The 15799-nt window shown below is 47.8% G+C and overlaps 1 protein-coding gene across 4 annotated transcripts in view; it reads right to left on the reverse strand.

Moving 5' to 3' along the window:
* IFT43 (intraflagellar transport 43) overlaps positions 1-15799 on the reverse strand; it is a 580365-nt gene that overhangs the window by 95260 nt on the left and 469306 nt on the right. For all 4 annotated transcript variants that reach the window (XM_069638039.1, XM_069638038.1, XM_069638037.1 and 1 more), the window contains one exon: positions 3508-3572. In XM_069638039.1, the coding sequence (XP_069494140.1) occupies positions 3508-3572 (65 nt within the window). The remainder of the gene's footprint in view (positions 1-3507; positions 3573-15799) is intronic.

The following is a 15799-nucleotide window of genomic DNA, read 5'->3' on the forward strand; positions in this document are numbered from 1 at the left end:
TTACCATCCGACAGCCACAAGGAAACACCAAAAGGAGATTTGGATGAGATTGCACATAGGTGGAGCTGTCTTTTGGTTGGGAAGGCCTAAAAGCTGACTGGTCCTATGGTGGAGAGCTGGGGACTATCATTGAGAGTGGAGTGACCAGATCCCTGCCCTGTCCTGTCCTTCCAGAGGATCCTGACATGCAGCTGGCTTTTCAGAACTTTAAACAGAATTTTTCTATGTAAATAGAATTGAACACTTTGCAACCAAAGGGTAGGGAATTTGCTGGCCTTACATCCTTTCCCTTTATAGCGGGTATGGGTGGGTAGGGGTGGGGGGGGGACGGGACACAAAACTGTGTGGATTCTTAGCCTATTTAACTGAAAAACATATTAATTTAATTCATTCCCCATGGTGGAATACTACAGGGTGATTTTTGTTATTAGAAATGAACAAAGCTCATTTCCAGTGTGCGCTGAAAATTATAGACTAATGTAATTGGGTAAATCTATTTTGCCTGTTAACTGCACTTGCTTTTAGCAAGAGGGGCGTTTCTGCCCCTAAGCTAAAACTCCAAGAAATCCTTAAACTGCCAGCTTTCCAAACACAGGCCTTTAAGTGGAGAGTGGTTTGAAATCCAAAATTCGTAAATCATCCCAATTTTTCTATTCAACTTCTGCAACACAGACCAAAGTAGGGAAGGTCTGAAAACCCCACTGCTAAATCACCATGTGTTTATTTACTGCTAGCCTTTTAAGTGTGCAAGAAAACGGAAAAATTGCATTGTGTTGCAAATGTAAAGTGTTTTTATTCAGGGACCAGCGTTGATAATCATTTATTTTTAAATTTGTATAAAGAAAAAAATATTGTGATTTGAGTTTTCCCAACCAAACTGTGTGAGTTATTTATGTAGAAAGAAGTGTATTGCGTTTTGCTATGGATGGAGCGGTGTGTGAAGTTTTAGTTGTGATTTTCTATTACCTGTCATCCAAATAAATACAAACATATTTCCTGTACAATGGCCTGGTTCTTGGCTCATTGGTATCTCGGGGGGGGGGGTGATCCAAAGGGTACGATATGCTTCAGAAATCGGGCCGTATAAAGAACTGACATTAAACAGTTTATTGTGCGACACCTAGATTGGGGGGGGGAGGAAGTCCCTGTGTTGAGGGTGGTCTCTCAATAAACCGTTACAGATGGGAAAGGCTCACGGGTACAGGAGACGTCTGGGGCACCCAGACACAGGAATCTGGGATGGGAGCCATTAATAGGCATGGGGGAAGCACGGGATAGGTTTCAGGGACATGTCACTCAGATGGAAACTATTCACAAATACAGGGAAGCCCAGGACAGCCCTCAGAAGCAATCTGGCATGAGAAAGGCTCACAGATTGGGGGGATGGGGGGGGAAAGAGGGTGAGAAAGCCCTCAGGCACAGGGCACTGGGGAGGAAAGGCTGAAAGGAAGGGGGCCGCTCTCAGATACTAGAGGGAGAGCACCCGACACCCCTCAGAAACAGGGGATGCAAGGGCACCTCTGGACACCTCTCAGAAACATGGGCGTGGAAACTTCTCAAAGACAGGGTTGGATACAACTCAGGAAGGGACATGGCGAGGACACCTCAGGGAGAGATTCAAGGACACCCGGGGCATAAACAACCCTGAAGCACAGAGACGAAACCAGAGTGACGACACCCACAGACACCGGGGTGAGGCTGCGCAAGGCAAGACCCCCCCCTCGGGGAGAGGGGCGAGGATATCAGGGGCGTGGACACTCTTCAAGGAGGGCAGCTTTAGAAGGTCTCTGATCCCAGGGTGATCTCCCTGCAGGCCTTGGTAGATCTAGGAAGACCATGTCCACCCCTGCCTTCCCCTCTACCTAGAGTGGGTTCTTCGCTAGGTGGTTCTCCTGACAAGCCGGCGCAGACCAGAGAGATGAAACAACAAATTACCCAAGGCTGAGTTGACTTAGTACATGGCTGAAAAGAAAGAACAGTGTAGGATGTAGTGGCAGCCGCCTGGTGCACAGATTGTTGACTGCATCTAGTGCTGAGTTATGCAAAGTGTGAATAGCGGCGAGCAGAGACTCCACTGGGGCTTGTGGGCTTTCCCTCTCTCAAGTAGACAGGTGGGGGCTGCGTGTGGAGTGGGAGGCACAGACGAAGTCATAAAGGGCACAAGTAACCTATATATCATTGGAGATACAAGGAAGGACCTACCCCCTTAGCCGCCCGCCCCTCCCGTCAGGGATCGATCAATCCATATGCGGTTCGATGCCAGCTATTGGAGGCAGGGAGGGGTGTTAATGACTGAGAATGTGAAATCTACTCTGCCTAGAGGTTTCTATGCTAGCTAGGGCACCCAGAGTGACTGGCTCATTTCCAGTGACTTCCTCCCAACGCTCATTAGTGTGAGGAGCGTGGTCCCTTGACAACTAGTGTGCTTGCTAGAGATTAGGAGGCTACAAGGCCTGCTCACCTGAGCATCCAGCCCCTTTCCATGCACTTTCTGATCCAACAACTTGTCCCTCTGTTGCAGAATCTCATGTTCAGCCATTTTATTTCCGGTGTGCCTGTAAGGTGCGCTGTCTATCAGACGGCAGAAGATAGAGGCCTTGTGTCCTATGGACAGTTATCGTAAGGGGTGTTACTGCAGCAGCCTTCATAGCCGAGTTTGATATATATATATATCTCCACATCCAAGCATGCTCCAATGACACATGCCCAAAGGCCAAAAAGTCCCTTACAACCTAGTAAACTCTATGGAGACACTATGGTGGGTGCCAGCAAAATGCAGAACATCCTGAGCTAATATGTTATGTTGCTGGAATTTATACCGCACACCGCTGCCATGTGCATAATCCCCAGGTGCTCTGGCTAATCTGAAAGACAGGAAAGTGGGTCAGGTTAATGGGGAGAGAGGAAAACTAAAGAGGTGTGCAGGGCTGTATTGACGCATGCAGTTGGGGAGTGCCCCAGTAATGTGTGTGGGTCTCAAGGGCACAGGGGCATGCATGTCATGATGGCAGGGTCATCTGCCAGTGATGCATGCAAGCTAGTTTTAGAGTTGTAGAATGTTTTCGTTTGATGCTTGAAGCGAGCAATTGTGAATTGTGTGAGTGGCAAAGTATGTCTACGCATGGAATGTTTGGGTGTAAATAAGTGTGTTCATATTGGGGCAAACACTATCTGGTGGATATTGTTGCCCCAGTAGGTTTTCCTTACCCCTCTGCATGGGCCCCTCTGGGAAAGAGCATTGCACCCACGCCAAGTCCCCAATGATGGTCACGCCCAAAGCACTTGAGGGAGTACACGTGGGTCTGATCAGGAAAACGCCATCTGAGGGATACCCAGAGGAATAGGGTACAGATGGACCAGGTCAAAAAAGGGAGACAGAAATATAAGGACGCTGCCGAAACCGAGCTTTGGTTCGGCCACCTCATCAACCTTCACCGCATTACTAAGAGCACTTGCTAACCCACAGCCAGACCCATCCTTCCATTGGCCACAAATGGTGATACTCACTTAAAGGCTCCGGTGGAGTCATCTGCCCATCCTCCCAGCCGCCGTGCAGGTTTGGGTGGGGGGCCCTGTGGGACATTGAACAAGCACATTACAAATAATCCAAACCTTCAAACACATACAGCCTTCAGGGCTTATTCTATGCAGCGGAAACAAACCCCTTGCCCTTGTGTCTCGACAGGACCCCAAAGGGCCAATGGAGCGCTCTAGTATGTCCCCATCTCACATCCCCCGCCCCATCTCAGAACCATTCCATTCCTCGTTCACACTCATTGGTAAAAACCAAGTCTTAGCCTGCCAACTGAAAGGAAGCAGCTGAGAGGGCCGGCATTAGGAGAGTCATAATGTGGTGGGGAAGGAGGGCAGCTCTAGGAGAACTAAGACTTAAAACATGTGAAGATGGAAGTCCTGGGCTGTGATTGCCCGAACACCATTACATTTGTGGAAAATGAAAAACGGTTGCTGGTGATAGCGGATACAAAAAAAAACAATGCAGGCTGTACAAAAATGTACAAACTGAAAAAAATAGTACTACCTTGAAAATTGTTGTTCAATGGACACTGTTGGGAAAATACAAGCCGGGTGGGCCACTGTCGATAGCATAACAATAGGACTGGTACAAGATTTTCAAACGACCCCCTGTTCAATCCACACTCAAGGCACATCTAGCTCTCAATCACTCAGAAATAGCCTTTGGACATGGTGCACATGTCAACTCCTTCAAGTAAGCTTCCCAGCAGTAGCATTCGACCACCAGTCAAGTGATGATTGTATAATTGGTTATTTGGAATGCGATTAATACTGAAGAGGTTTCTAAGCGCGGACCCGGGATTTGAACCAGTGTTGCTCTATGTCGTCTCGCTTCCAAGACGACGACTTGCCACTGGGCTATAAAACCAGATGCAACAATAAGAAAAAAAAATAGCAAGTACAACAAGCCCCCCCCCCAGTCTCCAGCGCCCCGCCCCAGCACTGCCCCCCCGCTGCAGTCTCCTGTAGCCAGACGACTTCTGCCTTTGTTAATGAGCATGTGGTCACATTACCAGTTTGTTTTATTTATTTCTATAGAGCACCTAACCCTGGGGTATCTGGGCGCATTAGAACAAAAAATACAGTTGTTACAAAATATTAGGTTACAGGATACACTTATTACAGAGAGGCATATGGCACATTACAGCTTACACTGAGAACATAAACATTTCCAGGAACGAGAAACACATGGGACATGACAGCAAATTGTAAATTACATACAGTGACAAGCAGATAGTTACACGCCATGGGGAAGGGTCTTGATGCCATGGTTAGTTCTTACTAAGTAGCCAAGAAATGAACTTTCTCCTGAAGTTAGTCAAAGACTGGGGCAACTTAAGGGCAGTTGGAAGTGTGTTCCACAAATGGGCTGTCATGAGGGGAAGCTACTCCCCCCCCTGATTTTTTATTTTATTTATAGGGACTACCAGGCTAGACGTGTTATTAGACCTGGTAACCGGTGTAGAGGATCCGATAGTGAATTCTTCAGTTAGATAAGTTGGAGCTGCATGATTCAAGGATTTGAATGTAAGGGACAAGGTTTTTAAGTCATTTTTTCCTTGATAGAGAGCCAATTGTGTGGTCTTCTTATTGCAGAAATATGTCCTCTCCTCGGGATACTCAGCGCCGCCCTAAGTGCATTATTTTGCAAAATGTGTAGTTCGTTGAGCACGAACTTACTGGCACCCAAGTAGAGTCCATTGCAATAGTCCAGTTTGGACAAGATGAGTGCTCTGGCTAACGTGAGACAACTTTCCGTGGAGAGCAGTGGTTTGCATGCCGTTATCAGTTTGCCAGTAGCTGAAGCCGTAGCGTTGACTTGTTTGTGTAAGTTTGAGGTAGAGTCGAGGTAAAAGCCTAGTGTTTTTACCTCTTTGGCCACTACGATGTTGTTCCCATCTATATTGAATGAAGCATAGTTTGGGTTGAGTTTGTTCAGGTTGGCTGAGGAACCTAAGATCAGGAGTCTGTTTTATCGTCCTTCAGGCAGAGGCCATGGGTAGCCATCCATGCCTGAATGGTCAGATACATTTTGTTCACAAGCCGTACATTGGAGTTATAGACACCTGTTAAAAGGGAGGAGGATCTCAGTGTCATCTGCGTAATTCGTGAAGGTGACACCCAGACAGTCCAAATCGTCAAATAACGGCTTTGTGAAAATGTTGTACATGGTGGGGGACACACAGGAGCCCTGAGGTCCTCCACATGTGATGGGGATAGGGTCGGCCGCTACCGACGGAGAGAGGACTCGCATGGTCCTATTATTTAGGAAGGATTTGATCCATGCGACTGCATTCTGAGAGAAATGGGCTGCTGTGGCAAGGTGATACAGAGAACTCTGGTCGACCAGGTAAAATGTGGCCGATAGGTCCAATAATAATAGAATATCAATTTTCCCTTTGTCTTTGAGTTCGTCAATCTGGCTCTTTAAGTCAATCAGTGACATTTCGGTACTGTGTTGAGGTCTAAACATCATAAGACGCCTCGCACCAGTTGAATACATATCATATGTTCCTAATGCATAAACTGTATTGTAATGACTAACTGTACCAACCAAAATATCAGCTCTATGCCTTTGGGAATTCATAATGTACCACTGAATGCCTCTATTCCTGTAACTAAGCTCTTGCAAGTAACAGCGCCTCAATGCCCATGGGCTACTTGCGCGCTATATAAATAAATAAACCCAGATTGTCGAATCCGCATAAACTGATTGGCCTCCAAGTAGTCTTGGATTTGCACATATGCAATCCTGTCCAAGATCTTCAACAGCAACGGGACTGGTGTGATCGGCCTGTAATTTGTTGCAATGGTAGGGTCTAGTGATGGTTTTCTCAGTAGTCGTAGTACCCAGGATTCCTTTAGGTTACTAGGTACAATACCTGAGGTGAATGAGACCTTGATTAATTTGGTTATGAATGCGGCTATGTCTTTAGCAGCATCTTTGATGATCTGTGCCGGGCAGCTATCTCCTTGGCACTTTGAGGGTTTAAGAGAGGCAACGATTTTTGTTGTACCTCTGGTACAGAGACTTTCGAGATTTTGAAATCTTGGTCAGGTTTGGTAGGCGAGTCTTGGGTAAGGTGCGTCAGAGCTATATTTGTTAGGTTTCGACTTTTGTCCACAATTATTGTTTGCAAAGTGGCTATTTTAGTGGTGAGAGCATTCTGAATGTTCGTACACCAGAGTATATCTTTTAGGCATGGAACTGTGGGGGCGTTAGGCGTCTCCATTTCTCTCAGGATAATGAAGAGCTTGTTAGTGCTAGAACTAGCTTGGCTGATTTGGTTGTACATCTCACGTTTGGTACGGATTATCTCTGCCGTGTATTTGGCTGAGAGGTTTGTCAAATTAGTTTTAATCTCTATGGATGGAGTAGGTTTCCATTGGGTTTTTAGTTTTCTTTTTTCGGATCATAAGGTTTTTAGCTCCGGTGTGAACCAAGAGTTCAGGTGGGCTCTTGGTTTGCCTTTGCACATTTTTAACGGGTTGACAGTGTCTTAGGCTTTAGTCATTGTAGAGTTATAAGCATCCACTAGCATGTTGGGGTCTGAAATATTCTCGAAGGAATTTAGGATGGGGATCACATGTGGCATAATGGTATCCGCCGTGATGTTTCGTTTGTTCCTCGTTAGGCATGGAGGTGCTACATGATTGGATTTGATTATGGGATTGTTTGCTGCAAACGCAAATTAAAGAAGATGGTGATCTGTCCATAATTGCGGTACAATAGCGGTGATTGCAATATCGCAGTTTAGATCAGTATTATTGAAACATAGTAGCAGAAGAGCACAAGAAATCAAATATATCAAATATTTTGTAAAACAAGATAAAGTACGGGACGTCTTTATCATTTGGCCAAGACGCTTCTCCTTCAAACACCATTTCTTACGTAAATCAACAGATAACAACAGGTTTGGCTTCAGTTCAATGTGAACAAGCAAGATCTTCTGTTCCTATTGAATACATGAATGGCATCTTTTTATTGTTATCATTTCATTTATAGAAGAGCACAAAGCCCTCGGGCATCTAGGCGCGGATTACAGAAAGATGAGGGGGCAAGTAGATCTAGCAGGAAAATACGTGTCTAGGGTTAGTTGATCAGGAGTGTCTTTAGGTTTGTTCTGGATAGCTGGTCAGAGGTCTCAGTTCATAGGTGAAGTGGCAGATTGTTTCAGTGGTTGGCCACCACCACCGGGAAGCAGGGCCCTGTCTAGTTTCCATCTAAATCTTGCGGTCAGGAGACAGTGACTGTTGGAGGATCTGAGTGGTCTGGCTGGCAAATATTTCTTGATCCTCTGGACTGCGTGGGAAGGGGCCTTGCTGGTCAGGCAGCGATGGGCAATTAAAGGGATTTGAATTTGACGATTTCCCGGACAGGGAGCCAGTGGATTGATCTCCTGCCTTCCGAGATATGGTCAGACTTGCTCAGGTCTAGTGCTGCTCGAAGAGCATTGTTTTGGTTAACTTAGAGCCTGTTCATGTTCTTTTCAGAGGTGCTACAGAGTAAGGCGGTCTAGTAATCCAACTTGGAGCCCACACGTGCGCGGGCCACCGCGAGTTGGTTGGCAGTGGACAGGTAAGGTCTACTCGCTTGTATGAGTTATGTGGTATAGGCTATTGCAGAGGTGATATTGTTCATTTGGTGGGTCATACTAAGTGAGGCATCCAGGTAAATGCCCAATGTTTTTACTGAGGCAGAGACAGGGATCTTGTGGTTATCTATGGTAAAGAGGCAGTATGCAGGGTCAAGGACTGCGAGACGGGGAGGGGGTCCAACTAGAAAAAACTCCATCTTCTCGTCATTCAGGCAGAGGTTACGCTGGGCCATCAAGGTTTGGATTAGCTAATAAACAAGGTTTACTGTGGTGCAGTCCTGGTCATAGGCTCCTGTTAGAGGGAGGAGAATGTGCGTCATCTGCATAGTTCGTGAAGGAGATGCCCAAAGTGTCCAGATGGGCAAATAGCCGTTTCGTCTAAATGTTGTAGAGGGTAGGAGATCACAAGAGCCTTGCATGACACAACATGTAGTATGCCTCGGGGGGGGGGGGAGGGGAGTTTGCCTTCAAAGACTCTGGATGTTCTATTGTCAAGGAAGGAGGTGACCCAGCTGGCAGCTTCTGGTGAGAAGCAGGCCACTAATGTCAGAAGGTGGCATAAAGTTGTGTGGTCCACGAGATCGAATGCCGCTCAGAGAGAACAACAAGAGGTAGAGCTTTCCAGCGTTGTTGGCCTGGTCCAATTGATTCTTTAGGTCAAGGAGGGCCGTTTCTGTTCTGTGTCTGGGCTGAAAGCCAGATTGACAGGGATTGAGGATGAAGTGTTCTTCCAGAAAAGCCTGGATTTTAATGTAGGCAACTCAGTCTAAGATTTTTAGGAGGAATGGACAGTGGTAACGGGTCGGTAGTTATTGTGAATGGCTGTCATTATCTGTTAGAATGTGATTGGCTAGCGTGGAAACAAGTTGGGGGACCTAGCCTTTAAGAGCCAGCAGCTTCAGCCAGTGGGAAGGCGTTCCTGAAATGTCACCAGAGGCTACGGCACTCTGGATCCAGAGGGGCAAGAGCCTGGAGGACACGGCTGAGCCTCAAGATCTTGACCTGACTGCGTAGGGAAGCTAGCAGAAGCTTTGAAGACTAGGCCAAGGCTGCAATTCTAGTTTTGGGCCTAAAAATTGACATTTTGGCGATGTTTCAGAATTCTGATTTTTAAGGGTTGCTTTAATACTTGGAGGCAGAGATAAATGACAACGGTGAACTGCCTCATATAAAAGCAGCAGGCCTCTGTCTCCTTCACACTGAGACAGTAAACTACTCATGGTGCTAAAAATGGGCACTTGCCCATTTCTCCAAATTCACATTTTTTGACTTTTAATATTTTGGAGGTTGAAATGACCAATGTTTAGCCATTTTGTTCAACATATATTTTTGATCCATGGCTGTAGATCGTGTTTAGGTTGTTCTTAGTTAACTGCCAATAGAAGCCATGGGTTTTTTGAAAGACCATGGTTTGGACTTCAACTCCCATCAGCTCAGCATAGTCGGTGGTGAAGGATCATGTTGGTTGTAGCAAAAAACACACGATTGCAAATCATTTTCTCCATCGCAATGTTATCATATGTCATTAAGCCACTGTTCCAAGGGCTGGAACGGGGGTTAACGACCCGGCAGCCCAAGTGATAGGCCAGAGCAAAGGATTTTCCTTCTTCAATGGTAAGCTGCGCGCATCCCATTAAATGAAAGAAAATCCTTTACAAATATGGCTGCCATGGAAAAGCGAAGGCAGGGCTCTGTACAAAGCCCCCCTTCCCTTTCTATGGCAGGCAGCTGAAGCCAGGAAGAAGGGGCGGCTGCGAGTGCCACCGCAGCTGAAAAAAGGTGAGTGGTTGGTGGGAAGGGCTGGCTGGAAGGCGGGCTGACATCAGCAGTTCAAGCCTGTGTTCCTAGCCACCTGATTGGCTGGCTTCCCCCACCCGGGTGCTAATAATAGGAGGTCTCTGTCAGAACTGTTTGCTGTTTTGTTAAAAAGTAGACTTTTGTGATTAACAAATGCAGACACGGTTTTCACTGCCCACTAGAGGACCCCTGCCGATTTGTATTTGGCATTCATTGTTTTTCTCTAGGTGCATTGCTGATATGCCCTGCTCGATGGGTAAGGTGAGTATGTCTCAGTGCTGAAGTGGTATGAAAAGTCATCACCAATTGTGTAATCTGTGATGTCATGTATGACGCCAAGAGCAATGCACAGCGGTGGGCAAGTTACAAGAATGGGAAGTGCTGTGAACAGGAACTATTTAGCTCCTGCTTGAAACCAACAGCTACCAGGAGCTTCTTTTGACCCGCTAGACCAACTGGTGCCAAGCAAACATACCTATGTGGCATGAACGCTGTGTTTTGGAATTTGTAGAAATGTGGATCTCAGCGATTGAACCGTCGGGAATCGATCCGGTCTGCTTTTAGGCTTTTCCAATACCTCAAATTCAAAAGGCTATAAATGCACAGGACAGGTCACTAGTTGTGATGTGCTGGACACAGATGTATAGTTTGCAGCTCATGTGCGAGTCAGATCCGCGCCACAGTGTGCAAGCAACTCCCTCTTGCTTGCACAGTGAAGAGGTAGCTTCTGTGCACCATGTGTTCCCTGCTGGCGAGCGCAGGTGGCAACAGTGCGCGGCATAAGAACCTTTAACATTACATAACATAGCCAGCAGCTGCTTTTAGCTCCTGCTCAACAAAGGTGCATTTGGATTTATAAATCTATAAATGCATTGAAGTTTGGGGGTGGGGGGTGGGGCATATATTCATCTTGCGTTCTTATGTAGCACTTTCTGCCAGGGTCTAGGCGCTATAATAACGTCTGTTCTCATTATCCCACTGTGACCGGTAATTGATTTATCGGCCTCGGAAGGATTGCCGCATGAGTCGAACTTGCCAAGTGCAGCCAGGCGGCGGCTCCCGCGCAAACACCAGCAGCACTCTCCCTGCGCAGCTATATGCACCCAGGACACAAGCTCAAGAAAAGAATAAACACACACCCACCAGTATGTATCCTGGAATACAAATAAATACGCGACTCATCTTCATTAGATGCCAAGATTAAATCAACATTGGCAAAGCCACTCGTTTTTCCTTCACTGTTGGTTGGGCAGCAAAGTCAAGTCAGCGAAACATTAGGGGCCATTTTGGGCATGCACTAAACCGAAAGTGCCTCCATGATATGAAACGGACGGTGGGCGCTATACATCTACAACATCCTCATGCACTCCCCAAAAGGTTCCTCTTCCCCGATTTTTGCATGCCCCAATTAAGCTGCTAGCGGATTTGCGTGCGCACTTGGCCTAAATCCGTCGCGTGACAGAGCTTTTCAAATACCAGTCACCCTTTCGTGAAGCAAGCAGAATAATGGCGCTTCACAGACATTGGCCCAGTCCTGGACTTTCATTAGCAGACTGGTGCATTGTGGGAGTTGGAGTCCTGGTAGGTTCACTTCGCCTTCCGTCATTAGGGCGCACCCTCCTCCCCCCACACAGAGCAGGCGCTGCACACCAGGCTGCCAGCCAATGGTCAAGTGTGGGAAAGGAAGGCAGGCCTGGGGGCACAACCCAACGGAAACCACGGCCGTGGCACTGACCCCACATAACTCCACCGGCGCCCAAAATAGGCCGCAGCTACATTTAGAGCAAGGGCAGCAACTCGGTAGGCGGGGAGGGGTGGGTGGGGGGTGTAAAAATACCAGCCTCTTCGGGAAATAGCGCCGAGAAGTGTTCGGGCGTGTGGGGGCTTCCCGCCTCGTAGGAACCGGCTCTATATATGGCGAGAAGAACCCAAAACAGAAATCCAACTGACTACGCGCCCATAGCAGGCTGTGCCCGAGGGGTGGGGTCCCCCCGCCCCTTGCAAACCACAACACGTGCTCAAGAAATCAAGATAGTGGAACAACTGCCAAAAAAGGAGCATTTTTAGCCAAGTATGCGGCTCTACATGAATATGCAGAGATGCTCAAAGCACAAATATAGAATGAGAAATCTGAGCTAAACGTGCCCCCCCCCCAAAGGCCTGCCGCAAACAGTCTCGCCAAACATGGCGCCCGATACCTACGCTAGAACACTGGTGCACACCCACAGGTGTCCAAAATGGCACCCGCCAGCTGGTGCCCAGCGGAACAGGTCCCCAGCATGGCACATGGTGGCACCATGATCCCAACAGAGGTCAATCCAAAACAACACATGTATCATACCGCAGAGAGGCCGGTGCCCAGCGGAACAGGCCCCCAGCATGGCACATGGTGGCACCATGATCCCAACAGAGGTCAATCCAAAACAACACATGTATCATACCGCAGAGAGGCCAGTGCCCAGCGGAACAGGCCCCCAGCATGGCACATGGTGGCACCATGATCCCAACAGAGGTCAATCCAAAACGACACATGTATCATACCGCAGAGAGGCCAGTGCCCAGCGGAACAGGCCCCCAGCATGGCACATGGTGGCACCATGATCCCAACAGAGGTCAATCCAAAACGACACATGTATCATACCGCAGAGAGGCCAGTGCCCAGCGGAACAGGCCCCCAGCATGGCACATGGTGGCACCATGATCCCAACAGAGGTCAATCCAAAACGACACATGTATCATACCGCAGAGAGGCCAGTGCCCAGCGGAACAGGCCCCCACCATGGCACATGGTGGCACCATGATCCCAACAGAGGTCAATCCAAAACGACACATGTATCATACCGCAGAGAGGCCAGTGCCCAGCGGAACAGGCCCCCAGCATGGCACATGGTGGCACCATGATCCCAACAGAGGTCAATCCAAAACAACACATGTATCATACCGCAGAGAGGCCAGTGCCCAGCGGAACAGGCCCCCAGCATGGCACACAGTGGCACCATGATCCCAACAGAGGACAATCCAAAACGACACATGCATCATACCGCAGAGAGGCCGGTACCCAGCGGAACAGGCCCCCAGCATGGCACACGGTGGCACCATGATCCCAACAGAGGACAATCCAAAACAACACATGTATCATACCGCAGAGAGGCCGGTACCCAGCGGAACAGGTCCCCAGCATGGCACACGGTGGCACCATGATCCCAACAGAGGACAATCCAAAACGACACATGTATCATACCGCAGAGAGGCCGGTGCCCAGCAGAACAGGTCCCCAGCATGGCACACAGTGGCACCATGATCCCAACAGAGGACAATCCAAAACAACACATGTATCATACCGCAGAGAGGCCGGTGCCCAAGATTCAATTCTAGGACCAAGTGATAGGCTTTCTGCATGCCCTACATGCGTTATGGCACCAGATAAGGGGCTGCAGGGTGAACAATGGTTTAGAGGAGTCACTCGGGTGGCTTCTGAAAGTAAAGAAATCCGCGCCATAATTATACAGCAAGCGGATCACACGGGGGACAACGAGCGATGGAAGAGAACTGTGACATCCTCAATAACGATTTGGAGACGGTAGGGCGGGAAATCCAACCCCTCCCCTCAAAGTTCGGAACATTGTGCCAGGCGCTGTAACCTACGACTGGTCGGCTGCTCGAGGGGGAGGAATGCCAGGGACCCGTTGGCTTTTTGAAGACCTTGTCCAGTTTCATATTCAAGATCACATATAGAGCGAGCCCAAAAATGTCCCAGACCAATCATTAGGAATAACCTGAACTATCAACACAAAGGCATGATGGCGAGAACCTCCAAAACCACAACTCGCACCATTTAAAAAAAACCTCTCACGACTCCCAGTACTTCATTGCAAAAGGGACTTCAAAGTGTTTGATGCCCTAAAGGGCTCCTCTTTACAATACTATTTCCAATTCCCATCAATTTTCTCTATTAAACACCCAAAAAAACAGCATAGCTCTAAGGATCCAGGAGAGACGCTCTCATAGATCCATAGTCCAACAAGAAGAGCGCTCACCAATGTCACCGGCAAGAAAAAGGACCCGAGGCAAGCTTCTGCACTACCAAAAACTCATGGACTCCCTACCACAATCCGTCCAAGCAAACATTTCCAAGCCATCCCAGAGATCGTCCAGCTCCGACAGGACAAGCAGTGGCTCTCCTCTCTCGTCTTGGATCATCCAAATTCATGAGGGGACATCCTGCTAGGAGTAGTGACTTCCACTTATTCTAGCCCTCTGGCGGTCACCGTTTTTTCCAGAGAGCTCAATGTCTACCAGGGAGAATTGACCCATGAGTGGTCAACCACCTCCAACCCCACTCAACCTTTCTTCCAACACACGGTTACGGGTAAGGCTTGTGACAAATGTGTCTCAAAGAGGTCAGTCATTTATGACCTTGCTGTCCCAGGTTACTTGTTCCATGATCATCTAAGCCCTACATCCAGAGATGTCACCTCACAGGTACCGGCAGGATTTTTCTTAACTTAGTTTGTGTTTACGGTTTTCACTGGAACACTCTCGGGATTACGCCTTACCTGCTGCGTCTTATGCGTTCTCTCTGGGAAGAAATGAGGCCTGCCCTTACGGGCAGCCACCTCGACGTCTGGATGTCAGAGACAGAGAGAAAGAGAGGCTTCCCCCAAAGGGCAAGACCCACACTGGGAAAACTCCTTGATGGAGAAAAACCATTAAGATGATGGGCTCAGAATTCACTTTGAGGAGGCAGGAGGCAAAGAGGAATACTGGAACGAAGAGAAACAAAAAGGAGGATCGACTAGTGAGAAACAAAGGAATTAGGACCCAAGTAAGGACAAGGGAAACAGGAACAAGAAATGAGAGGGTATGCTGGGGACCACTGTGGCAACTAGGAAAATAAGTTGTAGAGGAGCAGTTACATGCCTCTGCAGGAAATCCCGCACACCTACCTCCTGTATGTTCGAAGCCTGAGATTGTGCCATGCTTGACACCAGTAGTTGGGACCATACCACGGCGAATATTCGAAAGAAGGTACCTTCTAAGAAAACCCTATCAAATGTATTCCCAAAGAGCCGATGATCGGAGGGAGGAACTCCCTGAAGAAATATGATAACCAGAGAAAGAGGAGCTGGTGACGTCACGAGAGACGAACGTGACGCACTGAAGTTACTGGCTGAAGAGAATGCATGGACTTTATAGAAACTGATGACAAAGTTAAGAATCGAGTAAACTTTCATATGCGAAAAGAAGATTGCACATGTGAAACACAATTCGAAAATGCAAGCAGTTAAATAATTGTACAGATACAGCAACGCAAGTATACCAAGGGATCTTAGAAGCTGGCTATATGTAGTGAATAGACTGCAGGCATAGCCATCATTGTATAGAAACTGGACATCAGGGTCATGAATTTAGTAAGCCCGGAACAATTGGGAAGAAAAAGCCGAAAGCTGTGTCGCAGTAAGAATTAGCTGAGATCATGGATACAAATGGCGAGGCTGTTTGGCCTGGTATCAAAGTCAAAGCAGCCAAGGCCGGTTATCTGTTCTTGAAGGCGGCAAACATGAGAAGCTGAATCATCCCTTGTTAAGGTGCAGAGACAGAACGCCAAGCATGCCAAGTTTGATTCATTTAAGACATTTAAATGCTGCAAAATAGTCCAAATCATGGTTTCCTGTCAAATGAGCTAAGGATGGAAATAGAGTTGAGCTTGGAGTTCTAGAACAGCGATAGTGCCTGCTCGCACTCCTATATTCCCAGAGACAAGAATACTCTGCAAGGCTAAGTTCAAAGACAATCTTCATGGCAGAGGCAAGGGTGACGAGACGTTGGGCTAATTGGGTGGGGAGGTAAAGTCAAGTCCACCTCCTGGC

Source organism: Ambystoma mexicanum, chromosome 14 (genome assembly GCF_040938575.1).
Source record: "Ambystoma mexicanum isolate Mex_15411 chromosome 14, UKY_AmexF1_1, whole genome shotgun sequence".
NCBI lineage: Eukaryota > Metazoa > Chordata > Amphibia > Caudata > Ambystomatidae > Ambystoma > Ambystoma mexicanum.